The sequence below is a fragment of the Mastacembelus armatus genome, chromosome 5 (assembly GCF_900324485.2).
Source record: "Mastacembelus armatus chromosome 5, fMasArm1.2, whole genome shotgun sequence".
NCBI lineage: Eukaryota > Metazoa > Chordata > Actinopteri > Synbranchiformes > Mastacembelidae > Mastacembelus > Mastacembelus armatus.
The window spans coordinates 6,734,761-6,759,676 of NC_046637.1; the positions used below are offsets into that span (position 1 = coordinate 6,734,761).

General features: G+C 38.7%; 2 protein-coding genes across 7 annotated transcripts in view; one reads left to right on the forward strand and one right to left on the reverse strand.

Moving 5' to 3' along the window:
- Positions 1-24,916, reverse strand: part of nav1b (neuron navigator 1b) — a 72,343-nt gene that overhangs the window by 41,041 nt on the left and 6,386 nt on the right. For 4 of the 6 annotated variants that reach the window (XM_026306839.1, XM_026306838.1, XM_026306837.1 and 1 more), the window contains exons 2-3: positions 4,410-5,218; positions 4,109-4,200 (exon numbers count right to left, since the gene is read on the reverse strand). In XM_026306839.1, coding sequence (XP_026162624.1) covers positions 4,109-4,200; positions 4,410-5,191 — 874 coding nt within the window. In that variant the 5' untranslated portion in view covers positions 5,192-5,218. Of the gene's footprint in view, positions 1-4,108; positions 4,201-4,409; positions 5,219-7,505; positions 7,591-18,892; positions 19,003-24,916 lie in introns of those variants that run through there. The other 2 variants (XM_026306835.1, XM_026306836.1) reach the window with 2 other exon arrangements.
- csrp1b (cysteine and glycine-rich protein 1b) lies at positions 21,130-24,878 on the forward strand. Its single transcript, XM_026306846.1, has 6 exons — positions 21,130-21,254; positions 22,000-22,109; positions 22,569-22,737; positions 23,033-23,162; positions 23,337-23,430; positions 24,187-24,878. The coding sequence occupies exons 2-6, from the start codon at positions 22,001-22,003 to the stop codon at positions 24,261-24,263; spliced, it is 579 nt and encodes a 192-aa protein (XP_026162631.1). The 5' UTR covers positions 21,130-21,254; position 22,000; the 3' UTR covers positions 24,264-24,878.

Genomic DNA, 24,916 nt, shown 5'->3' on the forward strand with positions numbered 1-24,916 from the left:
ACAAAGAGAGCGATGAGAAACAATCTGTTTGGCTTTTAAAACCAGGTCCCATTCTCCTGTAACAGACTGTTTTCCCACCATGTCCTCTGATTCCTTTGTTCTTCCCCTCCCCCTCCCTCACCTCCAGTCTTCCCTGTTCAACACAGTAAACATGATGCATGATTTGTAATGTTAATGTAGCTGTTACTGTTATTAATGTGTAAACTGATAGCTATTCAGGTATGTAATTACAGACCATAGCATGAATTTTTAGCACTGTCAAAATCCCACACAATGCAACAGTGGAGGAGCCAGATTATCTCTCGATCCTGTCTGAGCTTCGTCACCATATCAATACCAGATTTACAGCTGGATAAATCATATGCTCAACATTGTGTTGTTCTCCTATAAATGTCCAACTTCTTCTTGGCATACTACATGATGACAAACATGGTAAGGGGTTGCATACATGATGTGATATTATCATAAACTGATGAACTAATGAATATGATTGGGTTAGTTGTCCACTGCTTTAAAAAAAAAACAAGAGAAGAAAAAGAACTTGTTTTAAAAGTATAATGGCCAAATCTGTGACTTCACTCCAAAAGACTGAGCAAGCGACAAGATGTGCCAGTGTAAGCAAGTAACACACCCAAAACCACACTTTGAAAATATCTTTGACTCAGTGTGAGACACGTGTATATGCACACACAGGCACACACAATTGTGTTAAACTGAAAATCCAGTCACCATTCTTTTGTGCAGGGTTTTTTGCTGACATATGAGTGTAATTTTTTTTAAAGATATTCCACACAGCCGTCTCTCAGGAGGATTGAGGAGGTTCTGCAGCGCTCACATGCAGAGCTGCTCCATGGAAACCACCCTCTCATCGCATGCAAGTCATCTGCACCAGACCTCACTGCTCTGCACAAACACAGCTGCTGAAGAAACATTTTACCTTTTCCATTAACTAATAAGACACTGCATATGTTATCAGGTATTCATCAAAAATAATGTTTTTGAATAAAATATATCAACAAAATGCAATGCTTTAAAGGGACATTTTATCTGTTCTTCTTAACTGAGAGACAAAGTACACACTTAGTTCCTCTTTTTCACAACAGAGCAGGATTGAATGAGAGGATGCTAAATGGTGCAAATCCTGTGGATATGGTTGACTAGTTAGCTATAATGCCCAGAGGGTACCTCTTTAAGCCCCACAATGGATTCACAACACTCAGCTGCATTTTTCATTTATTTATTTATTTGGTTTCAAAGCACCTAGGGTGGTTCATGGACTGGAGAGTTTGCTTGATCTGGTAATTAGTTTCTGGAAACAATGTCAAGTCTTGTTCCTCTTCATCACGAGTTCCAAGGCTCCCCTGCTAACTCCAGATCACTAATGGTGACCTTAATCCCAAGATTTAGTGAATGGCTCATCTGTTTTGGTGAGTGGGGATTTCTTAATAAATCACAGGATAATAAATTCCTATACGCTCAATTGCCTGTAGTGTGGTTTTTTTTTTTGTAAGAACATTTATTGCATCATATAGAAGCAAAATGAACACCTCCTGTCAGGACATGGGTTAATATTTGAACACCTGGACTTTAGGAGCCCTAGTGTTGACAAATTCTATTATTCAGTAGGTCAATCACTTTGGTTCAGACCGAAATATCTAATGTAACTTAGACCAGACATTTCTGTTTTTTTTAGTAAATCATCTCAGCAAGTGTTAGTGACATTGCCATAAACGTTAGTGCAGTCCTTCATGTCCCCCTCAGGATGAACTGCAATAACTTTGGTGATTGAGTAATTGTCCCCATGATATTAAAATGGAGTTTTAACTCCAAACAATGAAGTTTTCCAAAATGTAGCATTCCTTCTGTAAATCACCACCACTTCTCAGGAGAGGGTTTCTTTCACATGTGAGTCTAATTCTCACTGTTCAGCTGGCTGAGTATTGTGTGTATGTGTATGGAGTGGCAGGACAGTTACACAGCTGTGTGTTATGCACTTCCCCTGGACAGCATATGTAATCATTTTCGGCTGCTCAGTTGCTAAAATGCAAATGGATTCATGAACATCAGGGAGAACTCCACATATGCTGGAAAAGGAAAACTTCAGAGAGCCATAAAACAAATGAGCACATAGTCACATGTTAAAATAGAAGACAAAGTAGATTTTAAAAGTATGTGTCAATATTGTGTTTGTGTGGTAATTAATGTCATACAAAAGTCTCTCATTTGAGATTGAATGGAGTTATTGTGCTGGCTGGAATGTGAGCAGCCTGAGCGATGAAGGGTGAACTGTTTGGGGGGGGGGGTTCGACTCGTTCGAGTTTAACATTTAATGGAGTGATTAATTTGCTGTCTTGCAGTGGTCCTGGAGACTTTCCTATTTCCAAACCCTGAGTCATTTTGGAGTAACAATTCCTAGCTGAGCTTTAGTTTCTGTAAATGTTTCCACTGAATGGAATCGACATTAAAACAACCTATATATCATTCTCCAACTTGTGGTTGAAGCAGGACGATAGCAAACACAGACGCATCTCTGTACTCAATGGATAAAAGTAGAATTTAAACATCCCTCAGGTCTGTCCTGCTGCCCCAGCAGGGATGAGAGGAACTCCCAGGCAAGAGGTGAAAGCTGATCCTTCAATCAAAGCACTCAATCTCTCACTCCTGCATCTGTCCACCCTTATCTGAGGACCACTCAGTCTCTGGTCTCATTACTCCCTGAGGAAGGATGGTTGGAGGCTCACACCCCTCAAAGTCATTAAGATAATTAAGAAGCCAGTTAGAAGGTTTTATAATAGTCCAGTGCTCGTTGGGCAATAACAAACATGTTTGACAGGTGAGTTTTAATTATCTGGTTTGAGGTCTGGAACCAACACGTTTCTCCAACGGCAAGTTTTACCTTTATTAAATTATGATGACAAATATATCTATCAATCTCTTGATGTGAGCTCATACAACAAACATGGTTGAGTATTTATTCTGTTTTATGGTTACAGCTATTACCCCAGAGTCAAGAGCGTGTGCTGACTTACTTGAATCAATATCACTTAATCACAGTAGATCTTTAATCATGTAACCACCCTCAAATTGGACTTAATTGAATGAGATTCTGTGGTTGCTAGTGGTAAACAGTGTGGACCTAAAAATGATGAAACACTAATAAAACAAAGCTATTTTTTGTGTGTTTGTGTGTGTGTGTGTGTGTGTGTGTATGATATTTGTATGTCAGTCAATAAGCAACAAGACGTGAGATAGAGTGCTGTTTTAGCTATTAATGTTTTACACAGCACTGGCCTAAATGATGTGAACATAATCACAAGAGTAGAGCAGACACAAAAACATTTAGAAAACAGTGCTGCATTAATGGTGGAGTGTGATTTCAGAGAAGTGTTCTCTGCCAAGAATTGTGTTTTCCCACATGCACATAAAGAAAGAAGTGAAATACTTTAGGAAATCGTGATGTACATAACAGGTGGTAGATAGACTATGTGAGTTGGCAGCAGCTCTGGCGAGAACAACTGCCATGCTCAGTCCAGTGTAAGCCATAACAGAGCTTTGGTGTGACAGGATGCAATATAATGCAACTGGAAAAACAGTGTTTTGCATAACCAGCTGTTTGAACTCTTTGAACCTTACGAAAAGTTTTTTTTTTTCCCTCCACGACATAAGTATTTGTTTTGGCATATTGACTTTGGAAGAAAACAATAATAGGGTAAATTCAATTGCAAGTTGACAAAACTACAGAGTGTCTGCTCTTTAATTTTACAATGCTGTATGATGATCATCTGTCAACCACTTTCATTACTTATTATATAAAAAATACTGTGACCATGTAGGACACCTATGAACACTTCAGCCAAAACAGTTTTCAGACCGATTCACTTGAACAGTTTCTAGGGGCCTGAAACATTTTTATTTAAGTACAAAATAAAAGCAAAAGTAAAATCTGTAGGAAAGTCGAAACAATTAAAGTCTAGCAACATTTTTCTTTCATATCCAGTTAATTATAAGGCAACTCCTTAGACTGGCTTGGGAACCACTGATTTACAGTATCAGGTATGTCTACAATTCCAAGATGAAGCTCAGTGGAAGTAGATTCAAAGGGACTCACCAATATCTTCACAGCAGACCTCCATGGAGTCAGAGGAGCAGTCACTGAGATCATCTATGGGGACATCTGGGTCCTCGTGAGCCTGAAACCTACTGTACATTGAATGAGACACACACACACATTTTAATGGATAAAGACAGCTCAAATTTGGATTAATTGCTACAAAATGGGGAAAACACTTAAAACAGAAATGGTGATTTACAAGAGAAAGCACAACTGAGGGTACATCTGATGTGCCCTAAAAATAGACTGCAGTCTCTACAGTGGAGTGTATCTCAAAAAGGTAAAACACTGCCCTCACCTGAACCTGAAGGGTGCAACAGCAGCCATGTTGACTTTTCCTGGCTCACTTCCTCTACGTGGCATGTTTAATGTCTGATAAGAAGATTTTATCTTGTCATGAGACACTTCTACCTCAGAGGCTCCCAGTTCCTGGCTGGAAATGTTTCTAATCTCTTTTTGGAAGTTCTCCAATCCACCTGAAGACAATCCTGATATGTCATTCCCATTTGACACTTTAGTATAAGGGAGACGCCCTCTTCCTTGGCGTTGCTGCACATTAGCTGTGAGCTGGCAGGTGTCATCCGGACCCACATTGTCCACACTCCTCAGACGATATTTTCCAAAAGTCCAGTTCTTGTTGACATGTCGTCTTAACTGTAGGTCACGCAAAGCCTTCTGCGTCAGTGTGTTGGTGCGGAGGTCCAGCGTGTCTTTAGATCGTGGGACTTCTCTCTTTGGTATCTGAGGGCTGCTGTATGCTGAGCATGTTCCATTGTTTCGCTCTGTAGCTGCTGGGCTTCTATGAGGGTACATGCCAGCTCTTTGCTGCAGCAGGTGGGTCTTTAAAGCTGCACCTCTCAGAAGATCTGTATGACCCGAGGAAACGGACAACGAAGAATAGGACTGCTGTCGTCTAGCAACATGCTGATACTGCACCGTGGGATTGGGGAGGCCGCTGTGTTGTTGTTTAGAATACATCTTAGAGGGAGGTGTGATGCTTCGAGGTGAAGGGAGACTAGAGCTGACACCCGTGTCCCTCTGGCTCTGAGATATGACTTTGATATTCACTCCACTGTTCATGGTTGGTGAGCTTCACTGCACTGAGATCTGAAAAGAAAAGAAGAAAATTCAAATGTAAAGCAAAGTTTTGAAATACGCATACTCATGCTCCTAATGCGAGCTTATCCTTTCAGTAGGAAGCTTCAGAGGAATGCCACTCTTTGCATTTTTACATCTCAATCAAAGGTAATAGCAACATTAGTAAAGAAAACTACATTTAGTTAAGATTCATTGTTCTTTATGCAAAAGAGACAACATCCTACAGGGTGATCAAAATAAATCCAGAGTGACAGAGTTGTGTATATAGTGTAGGTACAAAGTGATGACTTAAAGCAGATCTGATGCTTGAACAATTAAGCAAATATCCATCCATCCATCCATCTTCTATACCCGCTTTTTCCTGAAAGCCAGGGTCACGGGGATCTGCTGGAGCCCAACCCAGCTCTCTTTGGGTGAAAGGCAGGGGTACACCCTGGACAGGTCACCAGTCCATCACAGGGCCACATAGAGACAAACAACCTCACACACTCACACTCACTCCTATGGGCAATTTAGAGTCACCAATCAACCTGACATGCATGTTTTTGGACTGTGGGAGGAAACCAGAGTACCTGGAGTAAACCCACACAAGCACAGGGAGAACATGCAAACTCCACACAGAAAGGCCGGGTTGCGAACCCACAACCTTCTTGCTGTGAGGCAACAGTGCTAACCACTCATCCACCATGCTGCCCCATTAAGCAAATATAATTAGAAAAAAAAAAAATTAACAAAGGGTTATATACTGTATATATATGCAAGTGTATATTTGAAGTACCTGTAGGGAACCTGCTGAGAGGCTGAGTATCAATCCATGCTCTATTCTGCATATTGGATAAAAAGCTTTTATTCAAAATTCCTACTGTAGAAAATACTGTCAAACAGCTGTGCATTCCAGGGTGTCTGCCTCACAGAGGTTTCTAACCACGACCTGCTGACCGAGTATGAGTGAGTGGCACAGAAGAAAGAGGAGAAGATGGTGTGTGGCGAAGAACCATTAAAACATTATTCACCAATTACAACATCAAAGTAGCTATAAAATCTAAGAAGCAGACTAGTCACCAGTTCGAATTGCACAAATGGTAGAAACCTTGACATCAAGAAAGTGAGGCAAACTGGCCTGTCGAATGTTGTTTAAGTGACCTTTAGTTGTACATTTAAGTGACGCAGTGAAGCCGCTGATTTAAGACAATGACAAAAAGTATCATGGGGATTTAAAGAGCAATAAATTAATAAATGTAAATCTTGTGTTTAAAATAATATTAAAAAGCGAATCAAACAACACTGGAGAAAAATCAAAGCATCAGTTGCATCATAAAAAGGACACCATATGTTTCGACAGCTTTGCCTAATGTATTCCTGGTCCTTTACCCACAACCTCCAGTGTGAAACATGCTGTGAAAGCCAGTGGCAGACTGACACCACTGGGCACGTGCGGCAGAAGAACAGCCCCTTTCAGGCCATGCCAACACCGGCTGTCCCCACCACGGCCCCGCAGAGTGGGCTTAAACAGTCCCACAACTCTAACACTCCCCCCCCTTCATGTATCCTATACTGATAACTGATGATCTAAAGTATTTATTCATGAAAACATTCTATAATAGAAACTCCACATCTCTGAAATGGCATCACTGAACATCATTAAAGAGATTGATTCAGTTTTTTCACCCCTTAACTTGTTTACAGTTAATTAACCCATGAAACAATCAATGAGCACATTTTCAGTGTCTTTACAAGCTCTTCATATGACAGTATGATTTCTGCTACTTCTGTTTACCCTGTGACAAATATATCATATATTTGTCCTGAAAGTGGAATTTCTCCTGTAGTTTAAGATATTGTGCTCATCCAAACAAATGTAAAAACAACATGAAGCACATAATAATTACTACAGACACTAAACACACAAAGGTTCATATGCACCTATATTTAAATAAACAAGAAAGTGAATGCAACCAAACAGGTTGAAATCAATTCAGGACTCATCATCATATAGAAAATGTATGTAAATTCATCTTAAGTAATTATGTAAATAATGTTCAGTGCAAAACATATGTAACTAATTTGTTCTAATTTGATTTTTATTAAATCATTAACCCAGACAACAGCATTATATTAAAACAACAAAAAAGCAGCAGGATATGTATCATGTTAAGATACAGTTTCAAGTCAACAAAATACTTATTAGCCCTACTTAGTGAACATCTGTGACATCCTTAAATACAATCGAAATGTCATGTCTCTGTACATGTTAAGTTACAAGGCAAGAGAGAATGTTTTTCTTTGTTTGTCTTACCTGAATAAATAAAAGTCCAACAATAGTCAATCTTCAGGACAGGAGACAATAAGGAAACAAGAGCATGCTGTGGAGCAGACTAACTTGCTCTCCACAGAGATGAGCTCGACTTAGTGTGATGCAGTGTAGAGTAATACAATTTCAAACCACGTGCTGCTTCAAAGTGAGTGGGAGAAAAATCGATAATGGACGACAACAAGGCAGTGATAAAGCTGAAGGGAAATGGGATGTCTTCACATCTCCTGTACTTCAACACTCCTGTTTTTGCTGTCTTCCCTGAGGACGAGGACGGACACACACACACACACACACACACACACACACACACACACACACACACACACACACACACACACGTCAGGACACTCCGTAGACCCTAATCCTAAACCTAATCACAACTAAATGCTTAACCCTAACTCAACTCTGACTAATTTCTAACTTTAGAACTGAACAAAACCTACTCACTGACAGAATTATGCTCAAAATGGTACTCTCAAAAATAGAAGTACACAGACACACACACAATTCACCTATTATGAACAGACTTACTAGTGACTCATATTTCAATATTTCTCTGGTGACATCATGCTGTGTTGTACCCCTGGGGCTCATCTTGTCACAGTTTCAATGAGACTTGGAGCTTCTTTTTAACATGGTAGTCTTTCAAAGAGCTAAAACTGACCCCGTTCTGCCTCAAACCTATAATCAGCCTGAGGGACCGACTAAAGACTAAAGATACTCATACAGACCCACAACACGTCGGCAAAGTTTTACCCTGGTGAAGTCTGCAAACTGCTGAAATCCAGTGCAGCTGTGTCAAAGGTTTGATAATGCTCTCATAAGACATCAAAGGAGTTTCCTAAACACTATAAACTGCTTTGGAAGAAAGAAATCAAATCTGGGAATGATCATCATTCAATCAACCAATGGCTTATGATGTCTTCTATAATTACACATTTACTTGGTAATTTTGTGTTATACGAAATGTCATTTTACGAGGTATCGCCATAGAAATTTGCTGTTTTTTCTATATACAAAGCTTAATTTTGGCATCTACTGTAGTACAAACACACAGGCTCTCCGTGCTCCGTTTTCTCTCAATTCTAGTGGAGCACCAAAAGAGTTCAACGAGTACATCATTATCCACATAATTCAATTTTCTCAAGACTGTCGTACTATCTAGTTTTCAAGAGGCCTGATCTAATATTTATATATAGCACCAAGACCCAGATTCCTGATCTACACTGACTCCTCCTGTGTCTAAGGAGAAGAGTTCTGTTGGGGGCAAAAATGGACTGAGATCAACTCCCCTTGTATCAAAGATGTACACCTATTGTACAGATATGCACAGACAAACACACATTCATACTGATTAACATAGAAATGGACAGAAGGAAATTAAGACACATTTGGCTAACACCAGCCCAGATTTTATGATGCCATTTGCAACAGCTAAAAGCTGCACTCTGTTTCAGTTCTGCATTCAGCATGACTGAAGCTTTTCGGGACACAAAACTACAAAGTTACAGTTTCTGTGGTGTATCATGACTCATTTTGGCTGTTTTAACCATCTGAATAGATGAAATCTAATTTTTTTTTTTTTTTAACTGCATACACATTATTGTGTGGGTATCTAACAATATTGTTTCCAGTAGAAGCTGTAATGTGTGTGTACAGCTTTTTTTTTTTTTTTAGTAAATACATTGCTACAATGATTTTTCCCTAATAGACAACATGGTCAGACTATTGGTAGACTAAATTGGATCACTGTCTCACCCAATCAGAGTGGCATCTTTATGTCTTTTAGACAAAAACTGAAACTTGCTGGTCCAAAAGTAACCATAGTTTAAAGTTGTAATGAAATTTCAGATGATATAGTTTGCACAGCAACATGTTTTAATGGTGTTTCCTGAGATCGAATTTAATTTTTTCCTAATCACATTGTCTCCAACATCAATAATAGTTGAGCTCTCCCTCCTCTATCCATCACACATCCTAACTGGATTACAGCACTCCACAGCAGCACTGCTCTGTAACATGTTTATTTATGAAGGCACACGTATTGTTTAAATCACATTCTTCTGTCTGGTTACCTACAAAAATGCTACTTGATACATTTTTCTTATGATGTTTGCTAAACACCAATTAGTGAAAGATTACCATAAAACCATTAAACACTGACAAATTGTCTTTTCCACTAAAGCCTGCTGTGCTTTTTGTGGCATGTGAGATTAGAGGGGGCTTTCAGGGGAGTCAGTTAATCTGTTGGTCCATGACAGGGATTTACCCGTTTTAAATGACTTTAAGTGATTAACCATGGCCAGTAATGCCATGACATCATCAACATCAAGATCACCCTGAATAATGTTTTAGCTTCAGGAAGCTGTCCCCATGTTGCAGCGTTTGACAACACTGAAACTGAAATTATCCTAAGGGATGAAGTTGATATTGGATCAGGCTATGGGACATTGTTGATCTCTATATAATTTTAATAAATCTGATAGAGCTTTTACTTTTTTTTTTTTTTTTTTTTTAAAAAGGAGACATTTTGACTTGTCATAGCAGTAGAAGCACAGGTTTTAGTAATAAAACTAATAATATTCAAGACAGCATGAATAATACCAGGTCCTTGAAACTAAAGCAGCTATAGCTAAATTCGGGGATCTGCTGGAGTCTATCCCAGCTCTCTTTCGGGTGGAAGGCAGGGGTACACCCTGGACAGGTCACTAGTCCATCACAGTATTGTTTACATGTGTTTTTCAATTTGTCACATGACTAAATAACGTCCTTGAAAATCTGTATTATTGACTTTTTGATATATTTGTACCTGTGGTGATGAATGGATAATGACAACAGGAAACTTATTAATAGATTAAGTAATTTAACAATGTCCATTATGTGTGGTCTATAAATAAAACACTAACTTTCATGGGAAGTATCTAAATTGATTACAAGCTGAGATTACCATAGTTGGGATCTGAGCAGTACCTCTGATAAATAGGTTGAAATCCTGAACCTGTGAACACCATTATCTATGCTTTGGTATGTTTCATCTAATAATTATATTTACATACATACAAGATCCTTTTAAGTAGGTCCTAGGAAGCTGTGAAAGGTGAGAAATATATAGCCATACTGCCAGTTCTCCTCTCTCTTTCCCCAATAGAAGCTCAGCTATTTGAGATAATTTGATACAGATTGCCAAGTCAGTCCTTCACTCATGAACTGAGAAGAACTGAGTTTGCTGGATGATTAAACATTTTATTGGTCATATAGTGGTTTATATTAATACTGGAAAAATTAAATGACGCATGAAGACGAGGCCCACATGAGGTTCAACCTGATTTAAAAGTGTGAACCAGCAGAGAACAGTACCGCAGTAATTTGTTATTCAGCTACGATTTGCGATTTTAAAAGCAGTTTTTCTCGGACTCCTGCTGATTTTCATTAGAGTATGTTTTTAAGGACCACTTTACACTTGATCACCAGAGGTAAAACAAAAGCACAATAAACCAGCTGCCGTTAGTGTCACCACTACTTCTTTTTAGATCAACATTAAACTATCAAGAAAATATACACGGCTGTTTGGATATGTCTGTTTTTGACTTTTTTCTCAGCTTATTACAAGCAAACATATTTCAGTCGTGGTGAAATTATTATTATTTTTTTTTTACAGAAGCACATTCCTGTAAAAAAAAAAAAAACAACTCTTCTGGGAAAAAAATCTGATCAAAGACTAGTTAATATTTGTGTTGACTGGGTTACAGCTAAACATAGACATTTCACATATACTGTAATACATCAGCTGATATTGCTGCTCTGACAAATTATTTCTTTTACCCTGGAACTCAAGTTGATATTGGTTCTGAAGGCTCAGGGAAAGGGTGATAAGCACAGCAGCACAGAGTATGGTGTATTGTACAATCCCTTATGTACACCGAAACAACCTGCCTCTGCAGTTATGCAACTCTCTCTTCAGTTCTCTGAAGTGAACTGAAATTTAGAAGGTTTACACTGAATCCTGAAGCACTGTGATGAGTCAAAGCGTGGGCTGGTGTCTGTGGTGGACCATCAGTCTTTATGTGGACTGGGAATTGGGTCATTAGAACCGGCAAGAGAAAAAAAAAACAAAAAAAACAAAAAAAAACACTGAAAATACACTTGAAACCGCTCCAAACAATGCAGCAACAACACCTAAAATAGTACCAGTGATTCAGTTCATACATACGCAAATAGAACACGCCTTTTCACTTTCCTACAGGCTAACGAGACCAGACTGCAGTAAGCAACAAAAATATGTATAGACCTCCTTCTTTGTCCAGATCCTAAAAAATATGAACGATGACATATGGCAAAGGGTGAAATAAACAATGTGACTAGGAAGTTTAATAGTTTTAAAGCAAAGGCCAGAAGAAGTTGAAAAGTTTACTATATAGTGGAATATATTCCTACTAAATGATTTCTCATTTTATACATTATGCCACTAAACAATTAGGTTCTGAATCATATAATATTCATGTAGCAAATGTAATTCATTCAACCACTGATTTTACTTTTGATACTTGATAACATATGATGATGTCATATGAATGTGTCTTACCTTGTGTAGGTCAGTTTTATGTGTGTGTATCAAAACATAATGAATGAATGAGATAATGAAATATCTTTGCATCAGAAATGTAAATGTTTGAAGTTGATTTTAATTAAGAAGCAGCTGCGATTTACCCAGGAATCAAGAGATTATCCAGTGTGCAGGTGTTTTCCTTTCATTTTGTGTATAAATTCCTGGTTGTAATTCCTCTCCTATGAAGAGCAACTATGACAGTTATGCAAATGGGTACATAACTCATGTTTTTACTGATTCCAAAGTACCACTATGAAACAAAGTTTCCTTTTTTAAAGTAAAATTACCATTTATTTTTTTCAGTCTCCAATAGCACTTAAACTGTGGCTGGAAAGCATGACTTGATATCCTAAATGACTTCACACACTACACATACTATGTGTACAGATCATTTCCTACAATGCCAGTGTGACAGAAATCCTTCCATCAGTTGCCAAAGTCAAAGTCAAAATTTATATGCCCTACTGAGCATCTGTTCTGATTCCTGCAAGCTGTCTCCACTGTCAGCTTGTCTCAAGACACAGCACTAGGGGACAGACTAAGAGTTTTTCCTTTTTTTTCCCCTCAAGAACAAAACCGTATGACAGGGTGCTGCAGTATTTGAAGAGACTATGTGCTAGCTTTGTAGGTTTTATTTATGTGAAAGATTACACTAGGTGACTGCAATATGAACCCTTACTTTTTAGCCAGAAGGGGAGGAACTAATTAGCGAAAACAGTTTGGCTGGAGCGAAAACCTGAATACATATGGCTCACAGTGGCACCACTGAGCTCGGTCTTTAACACTGCAGAACCATAACTGACTGGTTAAAAGGTTGACCCTCTCCATCTGCTAGTGTTATCCATATCAGATCAGATGCAGAGAGATGTGAGGGACCCTTTTTGAAACCACATTAGATAGGTCATGTTCAGTCTATTATTTAAGGTGCAGTCACTTGGAACAGTCTACTTGATCATCTAGCATCATTTGCATTGTCCAAATCTGACCACAATCAAAACTAATCTTTAAAAAAAACTATTGTTCCATTACACAGCTGCTTAAAATTACTACTTCTGTGCTTTTAAACACCCCCTGGGTATAGAATAAATGACCTTCACTGTTCCTTTCCCTTTATGCAATTTTAATAGGATTTTTTTTTAAAATTGAGCTGCAGCTAAAGTGTAACACCACTAACTGCCCAGCCTAGATTAGGCATTTTTGTATTTTAGTTATGTTTGGGTAATAGCTATTTTGACAGACTCTTTTTTAAAAAAACATATAGTGAACATATAGTGGATGCATTGTAATATTTATATTTGTCTAAGGGGATTCAAATAGAACCACATTATTTTGGTCATCTACTTTATGCATCCTTGGAGTATGTGCTTTCCTTCAAGGTTGGGTTCACCTCAGTTTTTGTTCATTGGTGGGATCACATCACTGAAATGCCAGTTCTCCAGGGAGGAACAGTGACTGCAACATGTCACTCAACAACTGACAAGATATTTAGTGTGAAATGAAATGAACCTGAAGATGAAAGTCTAAAGAACTATACCACATTAGGCTTCTGATGTCAAGTCAAATGATTTCTATATTTTGATCTGATGACGCTCAAAGCAAAGAAATTATGTATCATTATATATTTAAGAAGTGAGTAGTTTTCATTTTCAAATTAAAAGCAGGCAGTTAAATGATTTAAAGTATATAAATGCTGTTTTACATAGACAACAAGAAAAAAAAAAAACACCTTACACTACACTAACATTGACTTAATTTGCATTTAAATTGCTGCATTACTCTTCCTAAAGAGAGAGGAACAGAAACACACCTCAGTGTAAAGATGGTGATCTTTACACTGAGGTGTGTTTCTTGACATTTTCATCCAGAACATTTCAGGTTTGACATTCTTGCCTCTGGCAGCCTTTACGGATTCTGCATCAAATTAAAAAACAAAGCCAGATCTACACCTCAGCAAACTGAAGTGAAAAATCACTCCTCTCATGTCAGATCTTGTATCTTCCCTGTGACAAAGCATTATTCTGGGTGCACAACATTGTATAACAGCTTTATGTGGAACACATAAAATATGTATCGTGCTTTCCTAGGCCGGCACACGTGTCATTTTGGGTTAGCCAAGGTGGAACATGTTTGCCACTGGAGCATGTCTGTGGACTAGACTTTCCAAGCCATACAAACCACACACACACACACACACACACGCACACACAAACACAAACAGTTGGACACTGACACGTGGCCTTTACAAGGAAACAAAAACCACCTTTTGAATGTGAAGCTCTATTTGACAACGTCCTTGCACAACACCACTGAATATGCATATACCATAGCATTATATCTATAATTACTTTGATGTTATGTTTAATTTGAAATTAGGCATGACATACCATGCAGCATAGTTTGCACTGCTTGCAGTTTATTGACAACAATGATGCTAAATAGCAGAGCTTCTGAAAACGTCCTTGACGTGATACAGGCTGTTGAAACAAAATTATACCTCGAGCAGCATTTTTGTGCAAATATAATAGAGGTTTTCTAACCACAGAACAGAGAACACTATGTCTGTTTTGTTATACCATAATCCAGAGTGACATTGAAGTTCAAAGTGCAGAAGTTCAAAAAGGTTTAGCATAAAAGTGCATCAACTTGCAAACACAATATTTTTTTATTGGCTATGACATCACCCACCATTAGTGGTTTTCCCAGGGCCATACATGGGCTCCCCATTTAGAATCAAATTACTTTAAGGTCTGAGTTGTGTGCATTAGTGCATGCTAGGGTATGAGTATGGAACTTCTATACTTTTTGATACTAACCAGAATGTGTCAGTATCAAAGCACTGAGTCTCAGACAGTAAATGTGTGGTCAGGTTTCTTTTCCTTTTTACTTATTGCCCCTGTGAAATACTCAACATCAGCATCCAGAGGGTATATCTTGCAGACATTGGTGGTCCCCTTACTCATCATCTGGCACCACAGGGCATCACATTTTAAATTATGTGCATTACTTTGGTGTAGGACCAAATATATAAAAAAATAATGGCAGTGCTAGAAGGCTCAGCTGTGCTTTCTGTCTAGTTCTAAGACAACTAAAATCGTAAACATCCATCCATTATCTATCTTTGCTTATTGCTAAACAGGGTCACAGGGCTCTGCTGGAGCCTATCCCAGCTCTCTTTGGGTGAAAGGCCCTGGACAGGTCACCAGTCCATCACAGGGCCACATAGAGACAAACAACCTCACATGCACACAATCTAAAACTGTAAACATTTCATGCAAAACATTAGCATGTGACCAGTGTCATGGGAACCATGTTAGCATGTGGATATTAACATTTAGGGCAAACCACTACTCATGTAGCCTCTATGATGAAAGTCTGATCTTCATTCTTCTCTTAGCTTTGTTTTGGTTTCCAGCACTTCCTAAGTGACATATTCACCTTTTGAGAAGCTTAATCAGCTAGCTGGTTTATCACAGCTTTTTGGCAAAATAAAAAGCTGTCAGTTGCTGCTGTTTTTCTCGAGCAGCATGCTTCTCCAGCAGATAAGAGCAGTGAAACAGAACCAAAATTGTAAAGGGCTGTAAAGCCAAAACAGGTGAGCTCAAAGGTGGTAAAATGCACTATACAGCTGTGGGGAACTGCAGAGTTGGGTGATAATTTATGTCTTACCCCATTAAACAATTCCATGGTTGATGTAAACATTTTGTTTAGCTTTAAATTGAAAGAGCTTTTGCAGAAAAATGGGTTTAAATCACTCAGTAAGTAACCAAAAAGTAAAATTGATACTCATTTTTACACTAATATTGAAATACTGAAAATTATGTTGAACCCTTCTGCACAAATAACACACAGTATCAGTTTACCATTTTGCATAGGCAAACATAAAAAACATCTTTTAAAAAAAGCCTGAAGCCTCATTTTTCAAAGGATTTCATTGCTTTCTAAAGTCATGTTAACTTGGTCTTTGATAATGATATCAAACACCAATGCATGGTGTTGAGTGATCACAGTCTACTGTCCCAGGGTGAAGTCTGAGCTTGATGCAGTAGTGGCCTGTGGCACATATTGGCATGAGTCAGCAGCATCCCAGACAAGTATGAGACACTAGACTCCCTGTCCCAGGCAGGACAATAAAAGTCCAACATGGGACCAGAAAATTTTTATAAGTAATTAGTTTAGCCCAACCATGTCTTGTTTCCTTCAGGCCTCTCTCTATGCCCGTAGTCATACACGATACTGACAAACTATCACAGGGCACTGGTGTTGTAGTAAAGGACTACATGCATGCTGAATAAAACTACACTGTAGGAGTACAGTTATCTGAGCTGCAGTTGACAACAAGGTCACTACTGGGGAGAACAGGAAGTTCAGATCAATAAAATGATTTAAAATTCAGTGTAGCTTAAAAAAAAAAAAAAAAACCTGCAGCTGTCATGCCTCTCACTAGTTAAATTCATAACACATTCTATGCTTGACATTATTTGTCCTCAGCAGTCCATAAAGAACTCAAACTTACCTAAAACCAGGAAGCTGACAAAACTTAGAGAGATGGTAACAAGTACAAGAAAAGCTGAGACCATTTAGTGATGAGAGTGCCAAACTGAGTGAACTGTCCATCAGTCCATCCCTGTTGTGATTTAACAATGCAGTGTGGGTGATCCAATCCCTGTTCTAGTCTACAGTCTGATTCCTGCAAATTCCCAGATGTAACAAAAAAAAAAAAAAAAAAAAAAACAGCAGCCTGGCGCTCGCACTGCATCAATGACCGAAGCCTCCCAGCCTCTGTCCGATGTCTGCATCAAAACAGGACTGCTCCCTTCCTGCTTGCATAACAATACTCTAGACAGATACTCTGCTGCAGCTGGTGCGGGTGCATCAGACTACTTAGCCGGCAGTCACTCTCTCCGACTTAAATGGACCTGGCGACGCTCCAGTCCAAGTCTCTCTGAACAAAAGTGCTGAGATACAACAGGGCAATATACCTCGTGAACTACTCATAAAACCGCCTCATACTCTGCACTTTCTTGTCTCCGTCTCTGCCACAGCACTGCTTGGTGAATTGCGTATGCATCTTTTCTGCTTAGAGCTCAATGTCCTGTGTCACAACCAAAGCCACTGAACTGGACTGAATTGAATTGTCACTGCCTGTTTGTAGCTGGCTGCCTATAGGGCATAGTCTCCCTCAGCGGAAAACTGGGACAAGAGAAGCCTATTCAGAGAAATCAGCTCAGGAAAAAAAGAACGACAGGAGCAATGACACAGTGACAGCATGAGCTCACACACACAGAAACACCTGTCACATGATTTTACAAAATGTGACTTGTGACAATCCACCTGTGTTTTGTGGGACAAAAATTGCTAAATGATCAACTTAGAAGGCAAAACATGTGCAGGGTAAGGACGTGGTGGAACATGACTAAATTCAGCATGGGCCAAGAGCAATAAAACAACACTCACACTGGTGTGAAGATACAAGGCAAAGGCTGCTTTGATGGTGAGTTATGTTACATTCCCTCTTTTGCACATTCAAGTAAATTGCCTCCCCTTGAAGTTAAATCACTCCACAGGGTGACTAAAGTTCATGAGGAGAGATTATAGACTGAAGCAGTTTGGAAATTGGAGCCTTACATCCTCTGCATTGAGTCACAGACAGGAGATAAGTGAGGATTACAGTCAGGCTGGACATAGACTCAGAAATGTGTAATTAATCTGCACACTGTACACATATGGCATCTGACCTTGAAAGATACAAACTGCTATCTACATTACTGGGTCCTCTGCACAAGGCTCAGCATAATCATAACTTAATTAAAGATATCAAGATGATGAAAAAAAAAAATCTGGGGTTCACAGGCAGGTACAAACAGCCTGAGTGAACTGACTTGAAAGCAAAGCCTCATTAATCGTGCACTTCACACTCCAATGCCTGCATATTCTTTTAGAGTTAAAATTAAACCTTGTCACTGCTTTTCTCAGTACAGCTTCCAGCAGTAGCACACACCAACAGACAGCCGAGAGAGGAATCAGGGCGTGTCTCAGCATTACTTTAGCATAATATCTGCACATATGTGACCTCTGCTGACTAATTTATGAAACTGCATCTCCTCACCTCTCATTATGTCCAGTGTGCGTGCAACAGAGCAGGAGTCAGCAAACAGGCACATTCAACCACTCGTTGTTGAAACCGATGTATGGGCTGGTCGTCCAGGCCATACATCCTGTCAAACTCTATTACCTCGACATCTGTTTCTATTTGTGTCTGCTGAATGATTAGGATTTATATCCTAATCAATCCTATTGACATATATAAAATATTACAACTGCTTTGAGCCACGTGTGTTTAAACAGATTGCTTTTTGTTTTAACATACAAGCTTGCAAAGGATTCTACAAAAAACAGCTTTAAAAGTTCATTTTAGATAGATTGATGATTAGATTACTCACATGCTGAAACACTAAACAAACACTGCTTCCCTGATGAGCATATTATACAACATTCAAATTATGAAATCGGTTAAGCAGAGCTACAACTAACGATCATTTATACTGCCCATGTCATATTAAATGTCTTTTTTGGTCCAACAGTGAGTCTCCAACATAAGAATATTTATAACAAAAAATAGACAATCAGTCTACGTTAATTAAAACAGAGTCCAAGTTAAACATCACACAACATGAACACCAGTCAACGCCTGTATCCACAAAGCCAAAGCCATGAAACACAGTGATTGCTATGCAAACATATTGTCAGTGTGAAGTCAACTCACCTCTTCCAGCTATTGCTCCTCACCTGACAACTTGGCAGAGCTTCTGTGAAAAACGTTGCAAAAAAAGAGAGCAAGTGGAGAGCTCCTGGCTTCAAGTCGGATCAAATGTTTTTTAAAAAAAAACAAACAAAAAAAACAAAACAGGATTTTGCTGAATTCCTGCACAACACCCCAATGAGCAATCACCAGTCGTCCTCTTACTGATGAATGGACCACAGCCCAGCCTTGTGCCTGCCTCTGATCTTGCTTTGCTTCCTATCCTCTCCTCTTCCTCTGGATTAAATCCACTGAGTCTCTGCCACTCTACTCCTCTTTTTCTCTGTTCTCCCTCTCTGTCCTGAGCAAAACATGTACATATTCTACACAAACAGCCAAAGCGGATGTCCACAGAGCAGAGACACAGGGCTAGTGCTGGCCAATCGCAGGCTATAAATAGGCTTCTTGAGTTCATCATTGTCTCTTCCTATGATAGTGAAGAGCCTAGAGGGCTTGGAGAGAGGGAGGAACGCAGACCAAGCAGCATCACTCTATGCTGGATTTTACTTCCCTCATCTTATCAGTTTCCCATTTTTGATCCTCATCTATTGAGAGAGACATTTGAATCATTCTCGAAGTGTTTCAAATAAATGATAAAGTAAGAGTACATGAAATTATTCCTTTTGTTTTGCTTTAATGAACAGCAGGATGACTATCTTCACTGACCACACTGTCTATTATTGTGCAAAGGTCATACTTGTGATGTGCTATAGTGAAGTGTGAAACACAGGGAGGTTGAACCTGCACAATTGTTAAATGTCACAGTGCACAAGATCAACAGCAACAATGCCTATAATGTACAATATTATTCGCTATTTTGAATTATAATACACTAAAATGTTGTTATAATGATGAAGAAACAGTTTGTCAAAAAAAAAAAAAAAGGAAGCAAAATATAGGTTGAACAAATTGAAGAAAAATTACAAACAAAATGCAAATATAAAGATATTAGCTGTAGCCAATCCCACGTCATCGTACGAGAGGCTGGGTTCACCCTGCCCACATCACCTGCTTATCACAGGGATGACACATGTAGACAAACTCTCACATTCACATCTATGGGCAATTTAGAGTCGGCAACTAACCCAACTCCAACCTATGTCTTTGGACAGGGAGGAAGCCAAAGTACCCAGAAAAAAAAACAAAAAAAAACAAAAACAAAACACACATATATGGGAAGAACATGCAAACTCCACACAGAAAGGCAACAGGGGTGAAAGGGACTCTTCATCTGAAGCGACAATATAACCACCGCCCACCACTGTCCGAAATAACATTTTACCAAAATGTATAATCCTTAAATTATCACAATGAGAATGAACCTTCTATTCAGCTTTGTCTCTTCAGCGAGGCAGTTAAGCCTATTTGTATTTACAGTTAATGACAGTGTACATGAATATAACTGCACACGGTGATGATTTGTGATGACAGAAAAAATTATTTCAAATAACTTGCAGATATTCAGGGAAAATGTCATAAAGATGTATTGTTGGGACACACATACCAGATTTCAAATATCTGTGATAACCTTATGATAATCAGCTGGCAGTCACACATGCAAACATGAGTCTAATAAATACAATGTGAATTTGCTGATTGACCTATTGAATCACAAGGCACACTTAAATCCACCAAAAAGGTCTCTGGAGACAGTGAGTAATCCACTGCGTAAGCAAGTCATCCCATGATCTCAACAGAAACCCTTTGTGGGGCAGCAGTCACAGAGTCTTAGACAGATTCATACAACATCCAGTCTAGATGTCACTGTTGCTCTGTTATTTATGGCAACTAGAACAGCATCAGTTGGAGCGCATACATCTTACACAGAAAGTCAGTAAGTAATTTGAGGACATTCATACTGCCCTGCAGACAAATAGCAAGTGCACTTTAGGAAATATTAGGAGTAAATGTCATATATATGGTTGATGTCAGAGAATACCAAATAAGTTGACCCCCATCTTAAAAAAATATGGTGTTTAACATTTCATTCAGTTACTCGACTGAAATATACTATATGACCATAAATTTTAAGACTACTCTTTATGTTGTGCTTTCACTGAGTTGGAAACTTTGCAATACATGCATGACAGATGTCCATCTATTCATTCTTCCATCTTCCCACCCCATCAATAACTATATGTTTCTCCTCCTCCTCCTCCCCTCATTTCTCTCTCCCTGTGTATTTGTCCTGACTCCTCCCACAATTCAGCCTGGTGTCTGATCATCTTCCCTCTGCTTCTCTTCATCAGAGAAGTGTCTTTTCACAACTCATCTCTTAATATCACTGAGCAACCAGAGAGAGGAGCAGCCTTCCACCACAGTGCAGGTAAGAGTCACACTTAAGTTGCATCCTGAAAAACGTTGATTACAGAACAAGAAATTCCTCCACTTAATGTTTGAGATACTTTTCAGTTTGTTTTACTGTTCTCTGGACTTGAAGAGTTCCTTGAAAAATTACGTTGTTATATTTCAGAAGTCAAGGCCTGACTTTTAAAGTTTGAAAATATCCTGTTAATGTCTTGGATGACAGGGGTCTATGCGACAAACCTCAGCAGGAAAGGCTTCAGAGGCGTAAACTGTCGGCCTGCTGGGTTGTTTGAAGTCAGAATTGTTAATGTGTGATTACAAGATAAAATGCGAGGAATTTCCTGTTTATCCAGATTGATCTAGCAGATTACTAACATTCTGTGTGGAGGACAAACATATCTCAAAAATTAAAAAGATGTTGTGGCCATAAAAAGACATTACATTATTCAAACTAAGATCCAACATTGATGTCGTGTTCATACAGAATGTGCTCAGACATCATTTGCACTGTAAGAGGTGATTTCAGTCCTATCTGAGCCTCTCTAGTAGATACTTTGCATTTTACAACCAGGTATGAACAGTCCTGTATTCCCTCATGCCAGAGGGAAAGAAAAGGTGTCTAGTATTACTACACACCAGTACTTGTCCTTTTAAAGCGATTGTATGCAGCCTAAAGCGTTGCTGATGACCTAAACTGCAGAAGAGAACATTATATATACAGCGAATGACGAATGTACACACAGCGCTCTCCTGTATCCTCACAGAATGCCTTTTGGAGGAGGAAACAAGTGCGGCTGCTGCCAGAAAACAGTTTACTTCGCAGAGGAAGTCCAGTGTGAGGGGAAAAGCTGGCATAAGTCCTGCTTTCTTTGCAGTAAGTATTTAAGTTTTCAGGTAACCAGCTTTATACACCCACTGACTTTTTAATGACTGAAATCACAAGAAGAGCCAAGAAGGAATGCAGAGTATTTGGCATCAGCGCAGGAAAGTTAGCATCTGCAGGTTTTCACTCAGACATCTCAGTCCTTATTTGGGTCCAGTGGAAACATATGACAAAGGCTTAGTTTCCCTTTTATGGCAGAGGAAGATACTCATGCTCCCCCTCTGGCAAGCACTTATCTTAGCCAGCTAAGCAGTGTCGGTCTGCCATATTCTTCTTTAAAATGTCATGCATAGCTTGTGGCGATGCCACAAACAAAACAAAAGAAGTCAGACTTTTTTTTTTTTTTTAATAAAAGACTGGTGCTCGATTTCTTTGCTGCAATGAAGTCAGGGAAAGACTCACCAAAGATTTGAACTTTTTTTTTTTTCTCTTCTTTTTCTTTTGTCTAAGTGGTCTGTAAGAAGAACTTAGATAGCACAACAGTGGCTGTTCATGTGGATGAGATCTACTGCAAATCATGCTATGGCAAGAAATATGGACCAAAAGGCTACGGCTTCGGAGGCGGAGCAGGCACTCTGAGTATGGACACAGGAGAGGGACTCGGAATCAAGCCTGAAGTGTGAGCTAAACGGCCCTTCCTTCCATTCATTTTACTGAACAGCAGAATTATAAACTCTACATCCGCATCATAGCACAACATAATCCTGGTTGAATTGAATTTGAATAGAAAAAAGTGCATTCCAAACAGATACAAACAAGATGTTAAACATAAAAAAGATTCACGTATTTGTAATATTGGCTTTTAATGTACTGTTATAAAGCAATGTGTCATAGGTTTTATCCAGTTGTTGCATTTCCTCCTTCAACTGTGTTAAGTTTACTGCCATCTTTAAAGTTTTAATTTTTGTTAACAGACAAGCTCCCCATCATCCTACAAATAACCCCAACACCTCCAAGTTTGCACAGAAAGCAGGGGGCTCAGATGTGTGTCCTCGATGTGGGAAAACCGTGTACGCAGCAGAGAAGGTTATCGGAGGAGGCAATGTAAGAAAAGAAAAAAAAAAAAAAAAAAAAAAAAAAAAAAAAAAAGACCCTTTACTGTTTATCTCAGTCTATAAAGTCTCCCCTAAGGAAAAAAGGTGGATGACTTGCCAATTCATCCACCTTGAATTCTCAGTATATTTTTGAATGTAATCGAAATCTTTGCCCTCTCCTCAGTCCTGGCATAAAGGTTGCTTTCGTTGTGCCAAATGCGGCAAAGGGCTGGAGTCCACAACTCTTGCTGATCGAGATGGGGAGATCTACTGTAAAGGTTTGTGGATCACTTAGAGCTTAAACAATAGTGGACAATTTTATTACATGATGCAAAAAAAAAAAAAATTGAACTATTTTGATAATTTGTTATATTAAATATAATCTCAGGAAAAGTATTCAGTACTTAGCAGATCCAATATTTTAAATGTGACTTTCCTTTTTTTGACAGTAAATTTAATATGTTTGAGTTTTGGAAAGTTTGACAAAAACAAGGCAATCTGAAGATGATACCTTAGACTTCATGAAAATAATGGATACGTTACCACAAAACAGCTCCTTCATAAAACACATTCAAACTGGGCAATCTGAATGATTTGCAGTTAAATAAATGCAGAAATACTGCAGCACTCCAGTTATTTTGTGATATGCAAAATTTATTATTTCTATGATATGTTCCAGGCCTCAGCTGAGTTAAACCTCAGTGTGCAGAGCACAGCAGATGTCCTAAATTATTTAAGACAGATGGCCAAGAGGGCAGACTATCTGACATTTTGCCATTTATTTTATTTGTATTTGAACAGAGTAACATATGCATCAAAGTAAATATAAAGGTCTCCTCTTGTCAGTTGCCTAGTTTAAGTCTGCCAACTGGCCACAAAAAAAAAAACATATTCTTGAGATTCTGCAGCTGTGCAGATTGATGTTTGCCTTGAAATAAAGCGTATTTTTGCCTTCAGATGTGTATATAACTGAAGCTCCAGTCTGACAGTGTATTATGCACAATTTTGCAAATTTGTTGTAATTTTATTCATAGGTTGCTATGCAAAGAACTTTGGTCCAAAGGGATTTGGCTTTGGTCAGGGTGCAGGAGCTCTGGCTCATTCTCAATAAAGCCTGAAGCCTCGGCCCGCTTGGGACTGACATCTGGTGCGCTCTGATTATCATCGCTTCCAGAATCCTTCAGTCAATACCCAGCCTTTACTCTGCTCTTTAAACCCACTACAGGCAATAAGGAATGAATGGAGCACACAGAACTGCTTTGGAACATGTTCAACTAGAATTTGCTCTATACTGTGTTAGAATCTGGTGTATAACTTTCTAGATTAAGATAAATATACAAAAAAATGTAAAAAAAAAAAAAAAATGTAAAAAAAAAAAAAATACTGAACTCAACTGTTTGAATGTGTACACTATGTTTAAAGTCATAACTGCGTATTTTTAGAGGAAAAAATAGAACAAATGGTCTGTGGTTGTAAATCAAGGATATGCTTGTAGTGTAATAACAGAACTGAGATGTTGAGTTTGATTAACATCTTAAAAGAGTCTGTGAGAACGAACACAATAAAAACATGTTTCCAGGCTGACAGCTGTGAAAGAACCGCTTCATATCATGCTTTATTTACAGTTGAGATAAAGCCATCCTCCTTACTGCCTTATATGTCAAACGGTGCACATAAGGTCTTACAATGAGTCCTATTGTTGAGACACTAAATAAATATCAAGCAACAAAAACAGTGAAATATTGGTTTTATATCCTGGCATTC